Source organism: Coregonus clupeaformis, chromosome 31 (assembly GCF_020615455.1).
Source record: "Coregonus clupeaformis isolate EN_2021a chromosome 31, ASM2061545v1, whole genome shotgun sequence".
In the NCBI taxonomy this organism is placed as follows: domain Eukaryota; kingdom Metazoa; phylum Chordata; class Actinopteri; order Salmoniformes; family Salmonidae; genus Coregonus; species Coregonus clupeaformis.
In genome coordinates, this window is record NC_059222.1 from 32,255,273 (window position 1) to 32,280,682 (window position 25,410).

The following is a 25,410-nucleotide window of genomic DNA, read 5'->3' on the forward strand; positions in this document are numbered from 1 at the left end:
TAAAAATAGGAGGCCGCTAAGACATGTTCCCTGGAGACATCATTACTGGATATCAACAAATGCAACACATAGGAATATTTTGAAATTATTATATGTGGACCAAAACAAAAAGTGACTTGAGGAATTTAGCATCTAAATTGCATATCAATACCGCAGAGCATATGGTCTTCTGAGGAACACTTTATATGCATGATGTGTTTTAGAATACTTTCCCTCTATTAAATGTCCTCTGTAGCTCAGCTGGTAGAGCACGGCGCTTGTAACGCCAAGGTAGTGGGTTCGATCCCCGGGACCACCCATACACAAAAATGTATGCACGCACGACTGTAAGTCGCTTTGGATAAAAGCGTCTGCTAAATGGCATATTATTATTATTATTAATTAATGCCAGTGAAAATGGATTTGTAAGTAAAAATGTATCCATTCTTCTGTGAAAATACATTTGGGTTCTATAAAATGGCCATTATATATCCTTCCACAATAACTATAATCATAAGATATGTTGTCTGAGGCAAAATGGAGGGGGCCTTGTAATCAGAGCCAGACCACACAGTGCAGTCACATATCCCTCCCTCTGATCAGGAGTCTGGGGCGTGAAACTGCAGGACAGTAAAGCTGTCTCACCATGACCCACTTTGCTGTGAATCATGCTGCAGAGCACAAAGCACTCTGTGAACACACACACGCACACGCTAACACACCTGAACACCACCAAAACCCGTCTGTCAGCACACCTCTAATCTCATCAGTTCCTCCTGCCTCCTCTTTTCAGCCCTTCCTCTGTTCTGCATTTATAATTCCAATTCAAACACACAGCTGGACATTCCATGGCTGCCGGCTCAGACTGTGGGTGTGTAAAAGTTTACAGTAATGTACTTTTAACACTAGAACCGCTAACATAGTCATTTTAACTGCTCATGATTCTTTCTTTTTGTATTACTTTGCCATAATTTAAGTCAACACACTGGATGTGTTAGAATCTTAATATCACAAACAGAACTGGAGTTATAACCAGTTTTAGGAGGGCATGTAATTTGGAAATGTTTTCCCCCTTCTCCCAACAGTAGGGCCTTCTCCACTCCTTCTTCCGACAGTTAAAAGTGCCCAGCTGATAATCACTCTGATAATTGCCTCGAAACTTAACCTAAACTATACAGAACTAATTTCACACATATAACAGCAGATGAAATAAATTAAGTAAAGTATGATGGGGGAGAAAGGGGGAGAATGGATGAGTCAATGAGCGAGGGGAAGTGAACAATGCATAATTATATAATCACCAATTGTGAATGTATTGATCCATTCTAATTATAATCTTTAAATGTTATGTACCCTATATCAGTCCACCAAACCAAAGCAGTCTTATCTGTCTACTCTGTCCTTCTTGGAGTAGGCTACACAGTGAGAGTGTGTGTAATTGTACATGCTGAATATCTGGGAAAACATCAGGGCAGCAGGTGAGCGAGTGTCGGAGAATATGGTGATGAGGCTTGTGGAACCTTAAATTGACAAGGGGAGAGGTATCACCATGGACAATTTCTTCACTTCACTGTCATTGGCAAACAAGCTGCTTGCAAAGAAAACAAGTCTGGCCGGCACCATGAACAAAATGAGATGGGAGGCACCTGCACAGCTGTTGTACTCCACAACATTGCTGAAGAATGACAAGAAAAATAACAAGACGACAGGGAACCGGAGACTATTACTCACCACAACCAAACAAAGATATGTAAAAGTGTGTCAAGCAAGTGAAAGTTACGAAAATGTTGTCAAGTTTCAAGTTTTAATGTTACATGCACAAGTACAGTGAAATGCCTGATATAGATGTCCTGGATGGCAGGGAGCTCGGCCCCAGTGGTGTACTGAGCTGTCCGCACCACCCTCTATAGTGCCATGCGATCACGGGCGGTGCTATTGCCATACCAGGCAGTGATTAAGCCAGTCAAAATGCGCTCAATGTTACATCTGTAGAACTGTTTGAGGATTTGAGTGCCCATGCCAAACTTTTTCAACCTTGTGAGGGGGATGAGGCGCTGTCGTGCCTTTTCCACGACTGTGTTCACGTGCTTGAACCATTTTTAGTGATTTGGACACCAAGGAACTCGAAGCTCTCGACATGCTCCACTGCAGCCCCATCAATATGGATGGGGGCGTGCTCGCACCTTCGTTTCCTGTAGTCCACGATCAGCTCCTTGGTCTTACTGACATTGAGGGAGAGGTTGTTGCTCCGGCACCACACTGCCAGGTCACTGACCTCCTCTCTGTAGGCTGACTCATTGTCGCTGGTGATCAGGCCTACCACCATCGTATCAAACTTGATGATGGTGTTGGAGTCGTGCGTTGGAATGCAGTTATGGGTGAACAGGGAGTACAGGAGGGGACTAAGCACACACCCATGTGGGGCCCCTGTGCTGAGGGTCAGCATGGCGGAGGTGATGTTGCCTACCCTCAAAACCTGGGGTCGGCCCGTCAGGAAGTCCAGGATCCAGTTGCAGAGGGAGGTGTTCAGACCCAGAGTCCAAAGCTTCTTGACGAGCTTGGAGGGGACAATGGTGTTAAACGCTGAGCTGTAGTCAATGAACAGCATTCTCACATAGATATTCCTCTTATCTAGGTGGGTGAGGGCAGTGTGGAGAGCAATTGAGATTTATGGATCTGTTGGGGTGGTATGCAAATTGGAGTGGGTCTAGGGTGTCTGGGAGGAGGTTGGAGTTGATGTGTGCCATAACCAGCCACTCAAAGCCCTTCATGATTACAGAAGTGAGTGCTACAGGGTGGTAGTCATTGTGGCATGAAGCCTTAGAGTTCTTGGGGACAGGAATGATGGTGGTCATCTTAAAACATGTGGGGATTATAGACTGGAGAGGTTGAAAATGACCGTGAATATTCCTGCCAGCTGTTCTGCGCATGGTCTGAGAACGCACCCTGGAATACTGTGTAGTTTGATACCATCTTATTCCTATATTGTTATTTTGCTTGTTTGATGACTCTGCAGAGTTCATAGTGGGACTTCTTGTACTTATTACTGTCCTCAGCCGTAGCCTCAGGGTTGTCTACAATAGCTCCTTTAGTTTAGCGCCAACCTCTGTGTTAATCTAGAGGACAACGTAGCCAATACATTTTCTACAACCAGAAAAGCAGCCTCTGGATGTAGATTTTCTTGCTTGATTATAGCCTTGTACAGTTCGTGCCAGCTTGTTATTTTCTTATCCTGATGTGGAATGTATACAACAGTCATGATAACAGCTGAAAACTCCCTCAGGAGGTAGAAGGGTCAGCATTTGACCTTAAGATATTCCAAGACGGGTGAACAGTGGGTCGACACTTCCACTGCGCTGGAGTTAGCGCTTCCTCCTGGGTAGCCCAAAATTGGGTCGGAATTACATAGAGAGCCCAGGGCAGATGAGTCGAAGTTGAATCCGGAATTGGGAACTGATGTTCAAAAGTTATTGTCGTTTGTAAGAAATAATAGCGGATACATTTCGTGAAAATAAAGTAAAAATAAACAACAAAATAATTGCAAAATAGCAAAGTTAGATCGGAGCTGGTAAAACAGCAGTCACCAAGTACTGTGCCATCTTGTTGTTCAAGTCAACTGTTAGGACAAGGGATAACAGCTAAATGAAATCCAACTGATACCATTGCATGAAGATACACACAAGCACGAGCTGACAATAATTTACTATTTTTGACTGCTGTCATATCAACGCTTATATTGATTATATTGCCATCATTGCTTTGTGATGTGTTTAACTATTTATCAAGGCCACTTGGCACTTACAGTGGGGAGAACAAGTATTTGATACACTGCCGATTTTGCAGGTTTTCCTACTTACAAAGCATGTAGAGGTCTGTAATTTTTATCATAGGTACACTTCAACTGTGAGAGACGGAATCTAAAACAAAAATCCAGAACATCACATTGTATGATTTTTAAGTAATTAATTTGCATTTTATTGCATGACATAAGTATTTGATCACCTACCAACCAGTAAGAATTCCGGCTCTCACAGACCTGTTAGTTTTTCTTTAAGAAGCCCCCCTGTTCTCCACTCATTACCTGTATTAACTGCACCTGTTTGAACTCGTTACCTGTTTAAAAGACACCTGTCCACACACTCAATCAAACAGACTCCAACCTCTCCACAATGGCCAAGACCAGAGAGCTGTGTAAGGACATCAGGGATACAATTGTAGACCTGCACAAGGCTGGGATGGGCTACAGGACAATAGGCAAGCAGCTTGGTGAGAAGGCAACAACTGTTGGCGCAATTATTAGAAAATGGAAGAAGTTCAAGATGACGGTCAATCACCCTCGGTCTGGGGCTCCATGCAAGATCTCACCTCGTGGGGCATCAATGATCATGAGGAAGGTGAGGGATCAGCCCAAAACTACACGGCAGGACCTGGTCAATGACCTGAAGAGAGCTGGGACCACAGTCTCAAAGAAAACCATTAGTAACACACTACGCCATCTTGTATTAAAATCCTGCAGCGCACGCAAGGTCCCCCTGCTCAAGCCAGCGCATGTCAAGGCCCGTCTGAAGTTTGCCAATGACCATCTGGATGATCCAGAGGAGGAATGGGAGAAGGTCATGTGGTCTGATGAGACAAAAATAGAGCTTTTTGGTCTAAACTCCACTCGCCGTGTTTGGAGGAAGAAGAAGGATGAGTACAACCCCAAGAACATCATCCCAACAGTGAAACATGGAGTTGGAAACATCATTCTTTGGGGATGCTTTTCTGCAAAGGGGACAGGACGACTGCACCGCATTGAGGGGAGGATGGATGGGGCCATGTATCGTGAGATCTTGGCCAACAACCTCCTTCCCTCAGTAAGAGCATTGAAGATGGGTTGTGGCTGGGCCTTCCAGCATGACAACGACCCGAAACACACAGCCAGGGCAACTAAGGAGTGGCTCCGTAAGAAGCATCTCAAGGTCCTGGAGTTGCCTAGCCAGTCTCCAGACCTGAACCCAATAGAAAATCTTTGGAGGGAGCTGAAAGTCCATATTGCCCAGCGACAGCCCCGAAACCTGAAGGATCTGGAGAAGGTCTGTATGGAGGAGTGGGCCAAAATCCCTGCTGCAGTGTGTGCAAACCTGGTCAAGACCTACAGGAAACGTATGATCTCTGTAATTGCAAACAAAGGTTTCTGTACCAAATATTAAGTTCTGCTTTTCTGATGTATCAAATACTTTTATCATGCAATAAAATGCAAATTAATTACTTAAAAATCATACAATGTGATTTTCTGGATTTTTGTTTTAGATTCCGTCTCTCACAGTTGAAGTGTACCTATGATAAAAATTACAGACCTCTAAATGCTTGGTAAGTAAGAAAACCTGCAAAATCGGCAGTGTATCAAATACTTGTTCTCCCCACTGTATAATGATGTTTAGGCTACTGATGTTTTTATCATTTGACCTCACATCTTGGTGGTTGGTGTATTTTTGCATTTTCTTTTGTCATTATAAGAATAAGCTGTTACCGTGTTCCAACACATATGCTTTTTGTTTCATAGTTGTAACAAAGTCACTCCATTAATATTTTTGCAATAGCATATATGAAATGTATTAATTACACTGCTAGAATGTTGCAGTCAGAATGACTGTTCATTAGCTTGAAGGGGGGGTCCATCGAGGCCCAGCAGTTCTAGTGTTAAACAGGATATACTGTGTGTATATATATATATATATATATATATATCAAAAAAAATTTTTACAGTGCACCATTCCAAATACAGCAATTTATGCTCAAGTAAAATGTTTCAGAGTATTTGAGTGTTTATAATACCCCAAATTACCATATCATTTAAAGTTTTCCATTACAGTGCATGTTGAAGATATCCCTGCCCAGACAGACACCCAGACAGACAACGAGACCGAGCAGCTGGCTCTCTCTTTGTGATGTGGTGACAGCTTCGTATGGGCTCAGCCAACCCAAGCTTGTGTCTAATTAATTTCAATCCGCAATTTGCATAATTGAATCTGTTTGTGTGATGGCAATGCGATTGGTCCTCTGCAATAAACATCTGTGTGTGCTGCGGAGCCTCAGACATGATGGGGTAGTGCCTCCTATGTGCATATACAGTATAAACACCTGTAATTGCAGGTGGCTATAGGGAACCTATGAACACTTTCAAAAATACATGAAATGCCATAATTTGTCTTTAAGGTCAGGGTTAGATTATCTAGGGGTCGGATAGAGTCAGGGCCTGTAAACTGGGGATAGAGCATTGCATGTATCACATACACTGTTTTGAATGTTATCTAACATTAAACTTGCATGAATTATCGCTACTTTATGACTTTGAATTAATCTCTATGTTAGTGAAACAGCTTCTCAAAAAAGCCACAGCCACCTGCCAGAGACAGAAACCACTGATTACTAAAGTTACACAACACACATTCCCAAAAGATCACGTTTCACTTCAAAGCCTGGAGAACAGACAGGGAAATGTGTCCCAAACGTAAACTTGATTTGCGGGGCCCATTTCACTGCACAAATAGATTATTCACAGATGTCTTGGTGGAAAAATAATGAACGCAAAGACAAAAAAGGACTTATCTTGTTTCATAACCATTTGGTTTCTCCACATATAATCCTCCACTTCACTGATGAGAGAGAGAGAGAGAGAGAGAGAGAGAGAGAGAGAGAGAGAGAGAGAGAGAGAGAGAGAGAGAGAGAGAGAGAAATACTATAAGGATGGTAAGAGAGAGAGACAGTGAGAGAGAGAGAGAGACAAAGAGAGAAAGAGAGAGAGAGAGAGAGAGAGAGAGAGAGAGAGAGAGAGAGAGAGAGAGAGAGAGAGATAGAGAGGCAGAGAGAAAGACAAAAAGAGAGGGAGGGAGAGGGAGAGAAGATTCAACTTCCTCTCTGACTCCCTGATGGGTCCCTCTCCTCCACTGCTCTGTCCGTATCTCTATCTAATGAATAGTTAAAGGAAATGAGAGGACCCCTGATTGGAAGGCCTAATTAATGGAGGGGAGACATGCATCAAGGTCATGTGCGTGGGACTGGAGGAATCACACTGTTTAAATTGTCGGTATTAATTGAATATTTGCTCTGCTGTAGATGAGACACAATTATCTGAAAAGGTTTCTAATGAATTTAATTACATTTTACATTTTAGTCATTTAGCAGACACTCTTATCCAGAGCGACTTACAGTTAGTGAGTGCATACATTTTCATACTGGCCCCCCGTGGGAAACAAACCCACAACCCTGGCGTTGCAAGCGCTATGCTCTACCAACTGAGCTACAGGGGGAAAGGGAGATCGGGTTCGACATTATTGGACTTACTCTTTATCTCTCTCTTTCTCATTCTCTATCTTTCTTGTTTGCGTTCTCACTCTCTAACCTCACTGTCTGTCTGTCTGTCTGTCTCTCTCTTTCTCTCTCTCTCTACCTCTCTCCATCTCGCCTCATGACTGACCATGCAAAGAGAGGGATCATCTTTTGTCTTTCCTTTTTTTTTCTTTTCACTTTCCTTCCTTAAGAAAAGAAAGAGAGAGAGGTGTGTGTGTGTGTGTGTGTGTGTGTGTGTGTTCAGCAGCATTGACACGGTGAAGTAGATTGTTCCATTGCAGACAGCTGTGATGCTTCGAGAGATGGAGACACAGCAGAGAACATTAGCCGGCGGAGACAACAAAGACCTAAATTACTTTTTACTTCTGTCTCTGAAAACTTTCTTTGACTTTGATAAATGAAAAAGTTCCACTGGAGTTTAGGGCAAGACTACCAAATTGTTCATACGGGAGTGAACTTCTGTGACACTAGGAATCAGCAAAATGCACATAACTATCTAAAAGGGCTCATGTTTGACAAGAGCAGTAACTAGCAGGTCCTACATCCCTACATCTTTGCCCTGTGTGCTGCTTCAAATGTAACACAAAACTCACCTTTGTCTGAACTCTAACTCCAAACCACACAGATGGGTAGTATGGAATAATAGATGTTCCTCGTGCCATTTCAAAACATATAACACTCAAATGCATGGTTACATTCCCAAAAATAATGACAGAGGTAATACCAAATAACATTGTATAACCACTGAATCTGATTACATTTGTCCCTTGGGCCTCTTTCCATTTTGTTTTCTCCCTCCTTCACTCTCTCCCTACTCCTCTCTCTATCTCCCTGTCTATTTCTTTCTCTCCCTCCTCTATCTCACCCTCCCTCCCTCACTCTCTGCTATTTCTCTTTCTCCAGTTAAACAGAGTAGTTGTGGATTACAGTCATTCTCTCATGCCATTGGGCTAATCTGTATGGGCGCCCATGCCCCTGCAGCTCCTGTCATGGCCCCGGGGTAACCCTGTACAGACCCCTGGCATGTAAACACACCCTCATCATAGTAATCATCTCAACATGCAACCATGAGCTCTGGAACACAGCCCATCTGCACCCACCTCCCAATTGCTGTTATCATATGGCAGGGGACGCATTTAGATATATCGCTGTGCTATTGTTGTTTGTACGCTATGGTATCTATTTGGCTAATTCATGTGTGTGTGTGTGTGTGTGTATGTGTGTTTATGCCGTTTTGTGGTTATCCATCACAAGGGATTTCACATAAAACATCTGTTTTGTCCTGTATAGGCCTCTATGCCAGTAACAGTTTACTGTGTTTGTGTTGTGTGTGTGAAACAATATGTATTATGGCAATATCCAGCCAATGTAGAGTTGAATCCATGGATCCAATGCCATCTATCTCCTCTGTAAAAAAACTAAACTGTGATAAACAACCGACTTTGTTCACTGGGATAAAAAAAAGGTGAAGTGTTTAGCCCACAAAATTGATCAGGGATCTGTACATGGCTAGTTGCCTAGCAAACCATACAACAGCATTGTAGAACCACACAATAGTCCCCACACACTTGAGGCTTCCCAAACAAAGCAGTGAGGAACCAACAATGCAGCGACATCCATCAGCCCAGACAATAATGCTTAATCTGAAATGGCACACTATTCTGGATGTAAAGCACTACTTTTGACCAGAGTAGTGAACTATATAGGGAACAGGGTGTCATTTCGGACTCAGGCCCTGGTCAAAAGTAGTACACTATATAGGAATATAGGAACAGGGTGCCATTTGGTAAACACACTGAGAGTACCATTGTTGAGTGTTTGTTTACCTTGCGTCCTCCCGTGTTGAGCCGGATGGGCTTGAGGAAGGGGTCAAAGATCATGTGGCTGGTCTCGATGTTGACGGGAGACTGCCTCTTCCCCACGGAGCACAGGTTCCAAGCTGAGTTCACTAGCCCCCAGAATGACGGCACTGCAACACACAAAGAAGTAGAGACAAAACGGTTAGCATGTGTTGCTAACGACGGTGTTGCAATAGGGCACAAAACGGTTTGCATGTGTGCTAAACAATGGTATTGAAATACAAAGAAGTACGTCACACAACGGTTAGCATGTGCTGCTAAAGAGATAAGAGCGGCTAAGGAGGGTTTTGTTGTGTCTTTGTTAGGACTACTCTATGGTGCTGTGAAGGCGATAGTAAATTATTGGTCCTATGGAAGAGCATAGATTACACATGTACAGTTGAAGTCGGAAGTTTACATACACCTTAGCCAAATACATTTAAACTCAGTTTTTCACAATTCCTGACATTTAATCCTAGTAAAGATTCCCTGTCTTAGGTCAGTTAGGATCACCTCTTTATGTTAAGAATGTGAAATGTCAGAATAGTAGTAGCGAGAATGATTTATTTCAGCTTTTATTTCTTTCATCACATTCCCAGTGGGTCAGAAGTTTACATACACTCAATTAGTATTTGGTAGCATTGCCTTTAAATTGTTTAACTTGGGTCAAACGTTTCGGGTAGCCTTCCACAAGCTTCCCACAATAAGTTGGGAGAATTTTGGCCCATTCCTCCTGACAGAGCTGGTGTAACTGAGTCAGGTTTGTAGGCCTCCTTGCTCGCACACTCTTTTTCAGTTCTGCCCACACATTTTCTATAGGATTGAGGTCAGGGCTTTATGATGGCCACTCCAATACCTTGACTTTGTTGGCAACTTCCCCAGAGACAGATGAACTTGTGAATACCATTTGTATGTCTCTGTGTCCAGTATGAAGGAAGTTAGAGGTAGTTTTGCGAGCCAATGCTAACTAGCATTAGGTAGTTATTGCGCTAACACTAGTTTACAATTACGCTAGCGCTAGTCAGCAACTTCCTTCAAACCGCACACAGAGACATAAATAATGGTATTCACAAGTTCATCTGACTATGGGTAAGTAGATAAAGGGCCTCATTGCCAAAAAATGTTGGCCCTTCCTTTCACATCGCCTGATATAGAGGTCCTGGATGGCAGGGAGTTCGGCCCCAGTGATGTGCTGGGCTGCCTGTACCACCCTCTGTAGTGCCATGCGATCGAAGGTGGTGCTGTTGCCATACCAAGGCAAGCGGTGATGCAGCCAGTCAAGATGCTCTCAATGGTGCAGCTGTATAACTTTTTGAGGATGGATGTAGGTCACCCAGAAGAACCCCATGCAGCAAATGGATATCAGCAGTTACATCATCCAGGCTTACTCAGAACAAAGTTAGCAAACTCTAGCATCATCAGATAACACTTCTATGCACTGCTGTAAGACTGGCAGGACAGAGTGACACAGTGAGAGGATGAAACTGCTGGGAGAGTGCTATCTCTATATTTATCTCTCTCTCTCTCTCTCTCTCTCAGTCTCTCTCTCCCTCTCTCTCTTCATTTATCCCTCTCTATCTCTTTCTCCCCACTGATGTCTTATATAAGACTTGGCCACTGACGGCAGGAACTCTCATCCTGTGCAGAGGGAAGGATGTCTTCATCGTTCCTAGCATTTCACACGGATTAACACATTTCCGCTTAGAATCACAGCCAGGATTTCATTTAGAATCACATAAGGAACTCCACAAGGAAATAGAAATGTATTTTTTGCTCTGTGAATTCCACCATTGGATATTCCCATATACACCCCTTCAAATTAGTGGATTTGGCTATTTCCGCCACACCCATTGCTGACAGGTGTATAAAATCTATCACACAGCCATGCAATCTCCATAAACAAACATGGACAGTAAAATGGCCCGTACTGAAGAGCTCAGTGACTTTCAACGTGGCACCGTCATAGGATGCCACCTTTCCAACAAGTCAGATTGTCAAATTTCTGCCCTGCTAGAGCTGCCCAGGTCAATTGTAAATGCTGTTTTTGTGAAGTGGAAATGTCAAGGAGCGACAACGGCTCAGCCATGAAGTGGTAGGCCACAGAAGCTCACAGAAGGGGACCGCAGAGTACCGAGTTCCAAACTGCCTCAGGAAGCAACGTCAGCACAACAACTGTTCGTCGGGAGCTTCACGAAGTGGGTTTCCATATCCGAGCAGCCGCACACCATGCGCAATGCCAAGCAGTCCGACGGACAAATCTGGGTTTGGCGGATGCCAGGAGAACGCTACCTGCCCCAATGAATAGTGCCAACTGTAATGTTTGGTGGAGGAGGAATAATGGTCTGTGGCTGTTTTTCATGGATCGGGCAAGGCCACTTAGTTCCAGTGAAGGGAAATGTTTACGCTACAGCATACAATGACATTCTATACGATTCTGTGCTTCCAACTTCGTGGCAACAGTTTGGGGAAGGCCCTTTCCTGTTTCAGCATGACAATGCCCACATGCACAAAGCGAGGTCCATACAGAAATGTTTTGTTGAAATCGGTGTGGCCTGCACAGAGCCCTGACCTCAACTCCATCGAACACCTTTGGGATGAATTGGAACGCCGACTGCGAGTCAGGCCTAATCACCCAACATCAGTGCCCGACCTCACTAATGTTCTTGTGGCTAAATGGAAGCATATCCCAGCAGCAATGTTACAACATCTAGTAGAAAGCCTTCCCAGGAGAGTGGAGGCTGTTATAGCAGCAAATAGGGGACCAACTCCATATTCATGCCCATCATTTTGGAATGAGATATTCGACGAACTTATGGCCATGTAGTGTATTTCAATAAGTCAAAAAGGCAAGTCGAGATCGTAAGCCTATGCAACATTAACCAAATAAAAACAGTTCTGTAGCAATGAGGTTTATGCAGTAGGCTATAGGCCCAATAGATTATCGCTGCATTTTGGCTATGCTTGAATTTCCCTGCCAATGTTGTTCTTCTCAGATCATTTTGAAATTATATATTTTTTTTTACTAGGTACAGTGGGGGAAAAAAAAGTATTTAGTCAGCCACCAATTGTGCAAGTTCTCCCACTTAAAAAGATGAGAGAGGCCTGTAATTTTCATCATAGGTACACGTCAACTATGACAGACAAAATGAGAAAAATAAATCCAGAAAATCACATTGTAGGATTTTTTAATGAATTTATTTGCAAATTATGGTGGAAAATAAGTATTTGGTCAGTAACAAAAGTTTCTCAATACTTTGTTATATACCCTTTGTTGGCAATGACACAGGTCAAACGTTTTCTGTAAGTCTTCACAAGGTTTTCACACACTGTTGCTGGTATTTTGGCCCATTCCTCCATGCAGATCTCCTCTAGAGCAGTGATGTTTTGGGGCTGTCGCTGGGCAACACGGACTTTCAACTCCCTCCAAAGATTTTCTATGGGGTTGAGATCTGGAGACTGGCTAGGCCAGTTCTTACGAAGCCACTCCTTTGTTGCCCGGGCGGTGTGTTTGGGATCATTGTCATGCTGAAAGACCCAGCCGCGTTTCATCTTCAATGCCCTTGCTGATGGAAGGAGGTTTTCACTCAAAATCTCACGATACATGGCCCCATTCATTCATTCCTTTACACGGATCAGTCGTCCCCGGTCCCTTTGCAGAAAAACAGCCCCAAAGCATGATGTTTTCACCCCCATGCTTCACAGTAGGTATGGTGTTCTTTGGATGCAACTCAGCATTCTTTGTCCTCCAAACACGACGAGTTGAGTTTTTACCAATAAGTTCTATTTTGGTTTCATCTGACCATATGACATTCTCCCAATCCTCTTCTGGTGTCACGCCCTGGCTCTGGAGACTCTTGTATGTTGAGCCAGGGTGTTAGTTTTTTTGTGTAGTGTCTATGTTTCGTTTCCTATGTTCTGTTCTAGGTTATGTGTTTCTATGTTGGCCGGGGTGGTTCTCAATCAGAGGCAACGAGAATCAGCTGTTGCTTGTTGTCTCTGATTGGGAACCATACTTAGGCAGCCTTTTGTGCACTTGTGATTCGTGGGATCTTGTTCTGTGTAGGTTTGTGTGTATGACCGAGGACTTCACATTTTGTTTTGTTGTTTTGGTTGTTGTATCGTGTTGCTAAGTACACATTAAAAAGATGTACGCATATCACGCTGCGCCTTGGTCCACTCATTTCGATGATCGTGAAATCTGGATCATCCAAATGCACTCTAGCAAACTTCAGACGGGCCTGGACATGTACTGGCTTAAGCAGGGGGACACATCTGGCACTGCAGGATTTGAGTCCCTGGCGGCATGGTGTGTTACTGATGGTAGGCTTTGTTAATTTGGTCCCAGCTCTCTGCAGGTCATTCACTAGGTCCCCCCGTGTGGTTCTGGGATTTTTGCTCACCGTTCTTGTGATCATTTTGACCCCACGGGGTGAGATCTTGCGTGGAGCCCCAGATCGAGGGAGATTATCAGTGGTCTTGTATGTCTTCCACTTCCTAATAATTGCTCCCACAGTTGATTTCTTCAAACCAAGCTGCTTACCTATTGCAGATTCAGTCTTCCCAGCCTGGTGCAGGTCTACAATTTTGTTTCTGGTGTCCTTTGACAGCTCTTTGGTCTTGGCCATAGTGGAGTTTGGAGTGTGACTGTTTGAGGTTGTGGACAGGTGTCTTTTATACTGATAACAAGTTCAAACAGGTGCCATTAATACAGGTAACGAGTGGAGGACAGAGGAGCCTCTTAAAGAAGAAGTTACAGGTCTGTGAGAGCCAGAAATCTTGCTTGTTTGTAGGTGACCAAATACTTATTTTCCACCATAATTTGCAAATAAATTCATTAAAAATCCTACAATGTGATTTTCTGGTGAAAAAAAATTCTCAATTTGTCTGTCATAGTTGACGTGTACCTATGATGAAAATTACAGGCCTCTCTCATCTTTTTAAGTGGGAGAACTTGCACAATTGGTGGCTGACTAAATATTTTTTTCCCCACTGTATATGATCACACTAGTAATAGAACATTTGTTGGATTACTTGTGAGGCACAGCTAAGTGAGCATAACAATTTGCTTCAATTTTTTTTTACTGGACTGATGGCCTGCATCTGATGGGCAGTCTGAGGGGAGGGAGGGAGCAGCAGTGAGGCTGCCCCCTCTGCCTTCCTTCCCTCCGCTAAGGAGAAGGGGACACAGTATTCCAGCAGATGGCGAAACTCAAATCGCACTGCATTATTTCTACCTCATTCACCAATTCATGTTGTTAGTCCTATGACCAGAGAAAGTTAAATATTCCCCGATATTAAAAAAGACTCAAGCCGCTAATAATTACAACGCAAGCTTATCGGAACACTTTGCTATACTCATTCATTGCAGCTGCAGTGCTGGTTGTAGCGTGAGTAGAAGTAGGGAGCATGCATATGTTATGGCTTATAAAGGTGTTGAACAAAATGTTGACAGTGCTGAATAACAACTTAAACATGAACTTACACATAAAAACAGCAGCTCTTTGCTGTATTCGTTGAGTCTCTCTAGTCATGGTTTTTAAAGTTTTTTAATCTCAGAATCAACTTTGCAATGCGTTCGTGTCTATGGCTTGAGGAAACTGTGCAGACACGGTGATCTGCGATATCTGATTGGCCAGCTGTAGGCCTATAGTTGCACTTGAGTTGGTGTCTGGGCTTGCCGTGTAGGCGGAGTTCTACCTTCAGACACATGAAATGGTTCAAAATGGGAACACTTTGCCTTCCCGGCACAAGGGCTGCTGAATCAAGTGCACCTACCGCAAACAGTGAATAAATAAATAAATAAATAGTAATAGGAACCCAAGGCTTTATCGTCAGTTTTTTTACAGAAATGTTTGGTGATCGACTAGGAATGCCCTGGAGATCGACCAGCTGATCGCAATCGACTGGTTGTTGACCACTGTCCTAAAAGGACCAGTCACATTGCTCACTATCAAGTATGGTAGAGCAGCAATACATCATGGCTACGATTCTCTGTGGAAACAGGTGGTGCTGAATTTTTAATTTTTTCTGTCTCGTGGTGAAAAGGAACTTCATTCTGAGGCATAATCTACTTTCCATGTGTATTTTGGGGCAAGTTTCCAAACATACAGTCCACACCAGCTGGTGGTCACTGGCGTCGTGTTTTTATGTTCAGAAACTTGGAAAGAGAGGAGAGTGGTGGAGTGTTGACAAGTTATTTTTGGTGGCACAACTAGGGCTGGCACAATTACCATATAATTGTCTAACAGACGATTATGGATGAAGACCGTCATGAAAATAAAATAACCGTCATAACCGGGGTTTCTTTTGTGTGTGGAACAAACAACTGACTGAAGACGGGACAGCCGGGCATTTGTGTGGTTGAGTCCGTTTCTGCGGGCCGGCATTTGTTGCTCCTTGCTGAAAAAATCAAAGTGTTGTAGCAAATAAGTATTTGGTCACCTAGGTAACGCCCCCCTTCCTGCAGTTTTTGTTTTTTTGTTGCTATTCAAACGATTATAACGGTGACCGCGGTCATTAGGCTGACCAATAACCGTCATCCAAAATTCCATGACCGTCACAGCCCTAGGCACAACTATAACCGTATGAGCGTTCTAGTATCAAACCAAGGACATATGTGTGAATCAAGACAGTGTTGGCTGACAAGACAGAGTTGGCAGTGTTGGCTGAGCTAAAGCCCACACACAACCCCAGAGTAGTTCACTGAAACGGCTTCTCCTACTCTTGCTCAACTCACTAAACACCCTATGGACTCGGACTTGACTGTGTGTAGTGAAACGTCTGTAGTTTGTTTGAAAGAGCGGTCTAACATGCTGTGAATTGAATATGAAAATGTTTCACTATACACGCTGCAGCCCAGCCATCTTACAACAGTCAACCAAACCACCTGCTGTCTAATATACTACACACACAGACACATACCACAATCCACCCCTGCTGTCAAAACCAAATTACTCCAGCCTTCACAATTGCCAGGAGGGGGAAGAGGGAAAAACGACACAATAAAAATACATTAGAGATTTGGGGAGTCATCTCTTGTTTAAGGTACTATTGAATTGGCAGTAATATCATTCCTGTGAGACTCAGGGAGGGAGGGAGGGAGGGAGGGAGGGAGGGAGGGAGGATGAGAGCGAGAAAGAAGGAGAGGGAGGGAGAGAGAGAATGAGACAGAGAATGAGAGAGAGAGAATGAGAGAGAGAGAGAGAGAGAGAGAGAGAGAGAGAGAGAGAGAGAGAGAGAGAGAGAGAGAGAGAGAAATAAAATTGTCAATCACGCTCCAGATGCTAAATCCTTCTGAGAAATGACAGGAAATCCATGTGTGCAATGGGAATTGGAGTGTGTACGATCGATCCATTGAATCCTTGGCCCCTGTCATAAATGTACACATAATTATTAGGCCTTTGATAGATCCCTGAAAGTGGTTACCAGGGCAGGGGACACCCGACACCCTTGAACATAGGCACAAGCAGCCGTGTCAATAGCCCAACAGGGCCTTTCACTTCGCTTCACTGCATTTGGATAGCCCCTACCTCCCATATATCAGGTCGTCTGCTGCCGCACATTAACCTCACTTTCATTTCTTATTGGCAAGCTGTAAAAGAGGACAGGGATATATATGAGCTGGCCTTTAGCCACTGGATGGAAACATACTGTAGGTGTTGTGATGTGTGGAGGGAGAGGGGATGTGTAGGCCTGATCTATAGGACCTGTCGATAACGTCACCTTTTTCAGATGACTGAACATGATTGAATGAAGATTTGGCCATAATCTATGTAAATGCAGACTTATCTTGAGAAATTAGATTTATTATTTTTTATCATGAAAGCTTTATGAGCTTTATCATTCATAATTCAGTAGCTCTATAAGGAATCACAGAGCACTTTGCTTTTATTCGTTGATCCTGCATGTGTGATTTAGGTTTGAGAGAATAATAGGATTTCATGACAGTTGATTCGATAATTAACTCATATAATCATATAGCTAGGCATATAATCCTTCCGTCCTTCATTTCCTTCCATACTGCCATACAATTATTTCCTCTCACCCTCACTTCTTTCCCTCCTTCCCTCCTCTCCTCTCCCCTCCCTCCTTCCTTTCCTCCTTCTTTCAGCTAATCACCAATCAGCCCACCTGTAAACCACCACCTACCCACCAATAGATAACATGTACTTAGTGTAGTTTGTCAGTCAGTTTCTCGGCTGTGTATGCAGGCTAATCAAGGTGGCAGGCAGCAGCCCTGGAAGGAACAGGGTTATGCGTCTACTCTGAGCCGTCCATGTGGGTTTACAGTGCCTTGTATTCATCCCCCTTGGCATTTTTCCTATTTTGTTTCATTACAACCTGTAATTTAAATTGATTTTTATTTGAATTTCATGTAATGGACATACACAAATAGTCCAAATTGGTGATGTGAAATGAAAAAAAATATTTGTTTCAAAAACTAATAACATAAAAATAATGGAAAAGTGGTGATTGCATATGTATTCACACCCTTTGCTATGAAGCCCTAAATAAGATCTGGTGCAACCAATTAACTTCAGAAGTCACATAATTAGTTAAATGAAGTCTACATGTATGCAATCTAAGTGTCACATGATCCGTCACATGATCTCAGTACATATACACCTGTTCTGAAAGGCCCCAGAGTCTGCAACACCACTAAGCAAGGGACACCACCAAGCAAGTGTCACCATGAAAAATATAATAATAATAATATGCCATTTAGCAGACGCTTTTATCCAAAGCGACTTACAGTCGTGCGTGCATACATTTTTTTTTGTGTATGGGTGGTCCCGGGGATCGAACCCACTACCTTGGCGTTACAAGCGCCGTGCTCTACCAGCTGAGCTACAGAGGACCAAGACCAAGGAGCTCTCCAAACAGGTCAGGGACAAAGTTGTGGAGAAGTACAGATCAGGGTTGGGTTATAAAATCAGAGACTTTGAACATCCCACGGAGCACCATTCAAACCATTATTAAAAAATTGAAAGAATATGGCACCACATCAAACCTGCCAAGAGAGGGCCGCCCACCAAAACTCACGGACCAGGCACCGATGGCATTAATCAGAGAGGCAACAGAGAGACCAAAGATAACCCTGAAGGAGCTGCAAAGCTCCACAGTGGAGATTGGAGTATCTGTCCATAGGACCACTTTAAGCCATATATTCCACAGTGCTGGGCTTTACGGAAGAGTGGCCCGAAAAAAGCCATTGCTTAAAGAAAAAAATAAGCAAACATTTGGTTTTCGCCAAAAAGGCATGTGGGAGACTCTCCAAACAAATGGAAGAAGGTACTCTGGTCAGATGAGACTAAAATTGAGCTTTTTGGCCATCAAGGAAAATGTCTGGTGCAAACCCAACACCTCTCATCACCCCGAGAACACCATCCCCACAGTGAAGCATGGTGGTGGCAGCATCATGCTGTGGGGATGTTTTTCATTGGCAGGGACTGGTAAACTGGTCAGAATTTTAAAGTTTTTTTATCTTATTATTTCTTGTACAATAAAACATATTTTGCATCTTCAAAGTGGTAGGCCTGTTGTGTAAATCAAATGATACAACCCCCACAAAAATCAATTTTAATTTCCAGGTTGTAAGGCAACAAAATAGGAAAAATGCCAAGGGGGGTGAATACTTTCGCAAGCCACTGTATTTGGGGTTGAGGAGGGTAGAGATCAGGGCAGATCTCTGGGCCTCGGGGTCTGAGAGGAGAGGAGATGCACTACACAATTAGACCCTACATTAATGACCTCCTCTACCAGGACAACAGAGACCAGTAAAGCTCTGCCTGGATCAGAGTGCATTACTATAGGTAAATACACACAGAGACTATGCCCGCACACACACACACACATACACAGTACCAACATTCATCAAAATTGTTAAACATATTATAATAAATGCAACAGTTGGACAATGGATGAAGATACTCCAAACATGTAGATTTTTTTAAATCCATCAAATAATTACACAGACAAATAATGAATGGATTTCATGTATTTTGGTGGGAATTCAGGTATTCAATTTGTTGTCAAATTTCACTTTTCTATTCTTAGAATGCATATATACATTTTCTAATGGTATCAGGTATTATTTTGTGTTAAAATAAAATGATATGTGCCTAATTTGCGTAAACACACTGGGTGTATTTGCATATGTGAATACATCAACATAAAGCGGTGGAACAGGGCTGCAACCACCAAACACTTGCTCTGTCTACCCTACCTGCACTCACCTTCGCTGCCTAGACTGCCTCATTAATGACTGTTGTTGTCACGTTCTGTTGCATAATTAAAGTGTGTCAATAGCAGGATACCCTTGGATTAAAAATCAACAGGCTTGGCTCTAGATTACACCTATGTATACATACTTTACATTGTTTGCGAAATCAGACATAATATCACTATAATCCGAGTGTTAATTTTCAGAAGATGCTTTCATTTCAGCACATCTAATTTTGACTGTATTAAATGATAACCTTTTTCAATTCCCCCCCAAAAATGACACCCATCAAAATAATGTTATCTTTCTTCTCTTTCTTTTGATGTAAGTGTCGAGATGATGAGTTAAATCCCTGACGAAGATTTAGCGTTCTTATAGATGCAACGGAAAGACAATGTATTCAATTTTGCCCATTTCAACCAATACATGTTGTATTTGACAGGTCATTACAAACATTTCCATGGTCGTAACATTAATCGGGAAAAACAACAGTCACAAGCAATATTATGAAAGAGTCGTAGGAGTAAAATGAAAGCAATCAATCCAGCAAGATTTAAGTGACAAGTAGATTTTGCACCCCTCAAACACAGTAAATAATAGATGGCTGAAAAAGACAGATCCTCAGGTGGGCGGGGCATGCGGGTTGCTATATACAGTATGAACACTCACACATATACAGTATGCATGCATGCATGCACAAACACCCACACACACACACACACACACAGCTCTGCGATACTTAATGAAATGCTTTTCTTTCTGTATGATAGATATGGATGAAAGGTAAGATAAATATAGTCTCTAGGAGTATGGAGTTGATAAATGGAAGACACACACACCCCTCTCTCTCTCCCTCTCTCTATCTTTATCTCCAAATTCTTGCATGAACATCAAGAAGAAAAGTGTATTATGCCTTCCTTTATAATGTGCTGATGCAAAGCTATATCAGAACTTTCTCTACAACACAGCAAATCACTGAGACAGAGAGAGAGAGAGTGAAAGTGAGAGCGAGCAAGAGAGAGCGAGAGAGAGAGAGAGCTAGAGGAGTACACAAAGAAAAATATGGTTCCATATAGTGCCAAATAAGGGTTATTTGGCTTGTAACCATAGCGGATCCCTTTTTGGTTTTTTGAAGGTTCTATAAAGAATCATGCTCATATGGTTCAAAATGGAACCTGTATTGTATTATAAATAATCCTAAGGTTCTATATAGCACCGAAAAAGGGTTATGCTATGGTTACAACCCTTTTTGGTGCTCAATAGATTTTTAAAAAATTGTTATTGATAGGCCCTTTATGGAGAATGGTTCTATAAAGAACCTTTGTTAATGTCAAAGGTTCTTTGTAGATCCTTTTTGTCACGTCTCCTCCCGTTGCTCCCCTCCGGCGCTCTGATTCGCCGGTCTACTGAGCCACTGGTCTGAGCGCACCACCTCGGCAACACCGGAATGGAAGCCCAACACACCCTAATCACCTCCAGTGCACCTGCATCTCATCACCACCCCTATATAGCCCTGGAGTGTTGTGTTGTGTGTGATTGTTAGTGTCTTGTCGTGTACTCATTCTTTGTTGTTCCCCTGCTCAGTGTTAAGTAAACCTTTACATTGTTTACTTCTGCGTCCTGCCTCTTCGTATCCTCAGTACTCGTCACACTTAGGAAGAACAATTCAGAGGTTTTTATTCTGGTTAGCCATATTATATTGTTAAAATTACTTAGGTGTTTTTGTTTAAATTGACAAGTTGAATTAGGTGTTCTAACTCTGGAACAGCTGGGAGTCAAGGAGATAATTGGAACCACTGATTTAGGCAACAGTTCTCAATTGACACAAGGTCATACATGAGTCTTTCACAAGACACCGTCACTGGCCATAATCATATTTAACATGTAATCGCATAACACAACGGATTAGATCAACTGGAAAGACACTCACTCATTGTTTCACAAAAAGAGCTGTGAGCAAACCACACCCATACATATTATAATAAGATGCAGTCCCTACATTTTAATTATCACTAAAAAAACTTTTCTGAACTGCAAAGAACCATTGAAGGGCTCAAAAGGTTATTTGATTCATTATGGTTCCACATAGAACCATCACCTTTAACAAAGAACCCTTGAAGAACTCTATTTTCTTAGTGTATAGGGAAGAGCGACGAGGAAACAGCTTGGGGATAAATGCATACTTAGCAGTTAGCAGGTATGGAGATTTTTATTTATTTATGATAATGAATGTCTGGGAGTAGCATTAAAGAGAATGTCACAATTCCTCTGGCTCTCCATTTGAAGCACCCCCGGATCTCTCTGCTCCCCATCCTGCTCACAAGATGGTGGACATTTTGCAGAGCAGGTCCATTGCTATTCTGAACAGAATGAGACGTGTTCAAATCCTGACCGGGCGCCATGGGAGGAATACAATATTAAAATCCTGTCACCAGTGCAGTCACTGGGTGACTCAGAAAACAGTGAGTTAAAACACAGACAGAGATACTTTTCTGGTAGGTACTCAATTTATTTAAAACTTGTTTTACCCTTTCCCAAACCTTAACCCTTCAGGGATTTGTCTGCCATAGAAACCCTTGGGCGGGCCGCCTAAATGTTTTTTCAGGAAGCCTAAGTCCAAACTGTCTACGTCCAAAAATTGATGGAAAAACGCTTTCAGTATAAACTTAAATGACTAAAATCAAATATAAAGTATGTAGCTTTAAAGCTGCAAAAATGTATCTCGGCTACATGGAAAAATTATGAGAATCGCAGGAAATTGGCTTAACATTTTTTACATTTATAATAAAAAAATAAAGGGGGGTTTAATTATTATTTTATTTTAATTCATCCACGCCGACCGCGCCCATTGCCACACCCCCTGCCACGTCCCTTGCCAACGTTGGCGCTTTTTGATCCAGAAAAAAACCCTGCCCTTCACATAACCGGTCGGAATGAATGCCTAAACTTAATGTTTTAACCCTATCAAAAACCTACACTTCGAAATGTTATGTTTGGAGCAACGCAATTTGACGTTAGGAGAAAAGTGGTTAAATGTCCAAATCTGAAGTCAAATTGGTAAAACCGTGAGATCTTGTTGCAGCACTACATTAATTGAAATGTATCTGATGTTGTACAGCACATCTAGGCCTATTGCTATGGCAACCTTTATTCAATATTCAATACAAATGTAACTCTAAGAAACATCTGAGGATGTAGGGGGCGTGAAGGACATGAGTGAGTAGCAGTACCCTGACGGCAGTACACTGACAGCTAACCCATTAGCCAGTCAGTGCCTTTACCTTCACACACACTCATTAGTCCAGTTCATCAATAGACTGCTTTTATCAGCTGTAGCATTATCGCTAACGGAGCTAGCGCTGGCACCACTAGTTGACGGTAAGCGGAAGGGACGATAAATCATTGGCCTGCCATCATGACAAAGGTAAATACCTCAGGTATTAAACACCTCCATAATAAGGAGAGCATGAGATGGGCTGTGTGTGTGTGTGTGTGTGTGTGTGTGTGTGTGTGTGTGTGTGTGTGTGTGTGTGTGTGTGTGTGTGTGTGTGTGTGTGTGTGTGTGTGTGTGTGTGTGTGTGTGTGTGTGTGTGTGTGTGTGTGTGCGTGCGTGCATGCGTGTGTGTGGCCCCACTCTAAATGGCCAGTGACAGTAGGTGATGTTGGTGCTTGTCCTCTGATGCTTGTGTAATGCTGCTGGCCTATAGCACTGCTCTGTGAGTCTCATTAGCTTGGTTTGTCAGAGGAACAATAAACATGTCAGTCAAGCTAAACCTTCCTGTCACGTTGTTAATGGACCTGGATATACAACTTGGCGGCTAGTGCAGAGAGAGACACACACATGCACATGCACAGGGACATAAGCTTGCGCACACACACTGGCACGCAGGCTCTCTCACATGCACTCTGACACTCACAAACACACAAGCACACACACACACACACACACACACACACACACACACACACACACACACACACACACACACACAGACACAGACACAGACACACACAAACACACAGGGTCTGGATATTTAACTTGCCGGATGCCAACAAGGGCCTCTGGGGCCCAATAACAAACAGCATCATTTTGAGGGAGAGAGATCCTGGGGCGCACAGGTTTTGTGGCTTGCACAGCACCACTGCTCAGCCCCATGGACAGCCCCACAGCTCCACTCACTAGAGCGCCACACTAGTCAGCACCATGGACAGCACCCCTCCCTACAGCTCCACACTGTTCAGAACCATGGACAGCTCCATTTCCTGCAGTGCCATGCTATTCAGAACCATGGGCAGCTCCATCTCCTACAGCCCCACACTGGTCAGAACCATGGGCAGCTCGATTTCCTACAGCGCCATGCTGGTCAGAACCAGAATTAAACCTACAGATCCAATGACACAGCTCTGACCCAGGTCTGGAAATTGTCTATAGGTCAAATGTACGTACATACAGGTCTTCTGGGGAAAAGCCTGGAATAAAGATTTGGGCTAAAGCCAGCTTATAGATCTATAATTCCATTCTTAATTTTTTTTCCTTCCTCCAATTCTCTGCATAGGCCTAAAAATGTTTTACCAGCAGAAATAAATAATTAACCATGCTAATCTCTTAGCTAAGAGCTAAGCGACTGATAAGGTTTGGTAATAGAAATCACTGTCTTCTCTTTTCATGTCCTGAAAGAGGGACTTACTTACATGGTATCACACAATGGCGGTCAGTATTATTCTTTTCAGGACTAATTTTCAGTGGACAGATATTAATAAGAGCTAATGTCTGTCTCTGTCTCCTTACGTGGGCAGTGATTGGGAGGAGTTACAGACTGGAAGGAGAGTGATAGGGGGACAGGGGGACAGATAAAACGACTCACCCCTCCCTAGATAATAAACTGCTCAGCACCATGGATAGCCCCAGAGCTCCACTCACTAGAATGCCACACTGGACAGCACCATTCCCTACAGCAAATCACTGGTCAGCACCATGGACAGCAACACTCCCTTACAGACCCACACTGTTCAGAACTATAGACAGCTCCAGTCACTGCATCCCAACACTGCACTATAGCAGCACACCAATTTACAGCAGCTTTACTGCCTTGGTGGGACCTGTGGGTCCCGACAGAGATCATTGTGGCGCGGTCAGCATTTTACAAGCTGTGGGCAGGAGCGGGCATTCAGAGTGCAAGTGTCCGCTCTCATCATTCTTGCTGCTTCAAGTTCAGTAGGCATACCTGCGAGATCAGGTGCGCGTGTGATTTTAATTAAATAGAGTAGGCTATAGCCTATGTATACATGGGCGGAAAAGCGTAGGGCAGTTACCTTTCCAAGGAAATGTACTTCCTAAATAATTAGGCTATAGTTTACTACAGTGCCTAAAAAAATATTGTTGACCCATATTTTTATACATATTTCTTAGTTTATTTTTGCACATTTTGATATTGCCTATAGGGCACAAAATTGATTGTACCATGGCTGGCAAACGAGCTGTGTCACATAGTCTACAACTAAAATAACATTGCGGGACTGGTGTTGGGTTTTCGACCAGTTCTTGTGGGAGAGGGTGGGTGTCGGACAGAAAGCCAGCGGGAGTGGTATGAAAAGCTGCGGGTGCAGGAGGGAGCGGGATGAAGAAATCAGTGCTGTGCAGACCTCTAGCCTGAAGAATCCTCTCCAACCATGTAATTCCTCTCTTGCTGTCTACCAAAGCATGTTCAAGCATGTCCAAGCATGTAGGCTTTATTGCGTGTGTGGATAATCTATTTTACTCAGGGTCATGCTGGTCTATGGCTGAGCTCCACCTCTATAGAAGAGGAGGAGGAACTTTAATTTAACTTACAGATCCACTGACACAGATCTGACCCAGGTCTGGAAATTGTCTACTGATCAAATGTACATACATGCAGGTCTTCTGGGGAGAAGCCTGGAATAAGGATTTGGGCTAAAGACAGCTTATAGATCTATAATTCCATTATTTATTTTTTCCCTTCCTCCAATTCTCTACATAGGCCTAAAAAAGGAAGCTGGATTTCCCCCAAAGTTTTTTTT

At 43.1% G+C, this 25,410-nt stretch overlaps 1 protein-coding gene across 1 annotated transcript in view; it reads right to left on the reverse strand.

The window, feature by feature from the left end:
- Positions 1-25,410, reverse strand: part of LOC121547389 (carbonic anhydrase-related protein 10) — a 360,625-nt gene that overhangs the window by 171,947 nt on the left and 163,268 nt on the right. Inside the window, 1 exon segment of the mRNA XM_045209942.1 lies at positions 9,138-9,280. Coding sequence (XP_045065877.1) covers positions 9,138-9,280 — 143 coding nt within the window.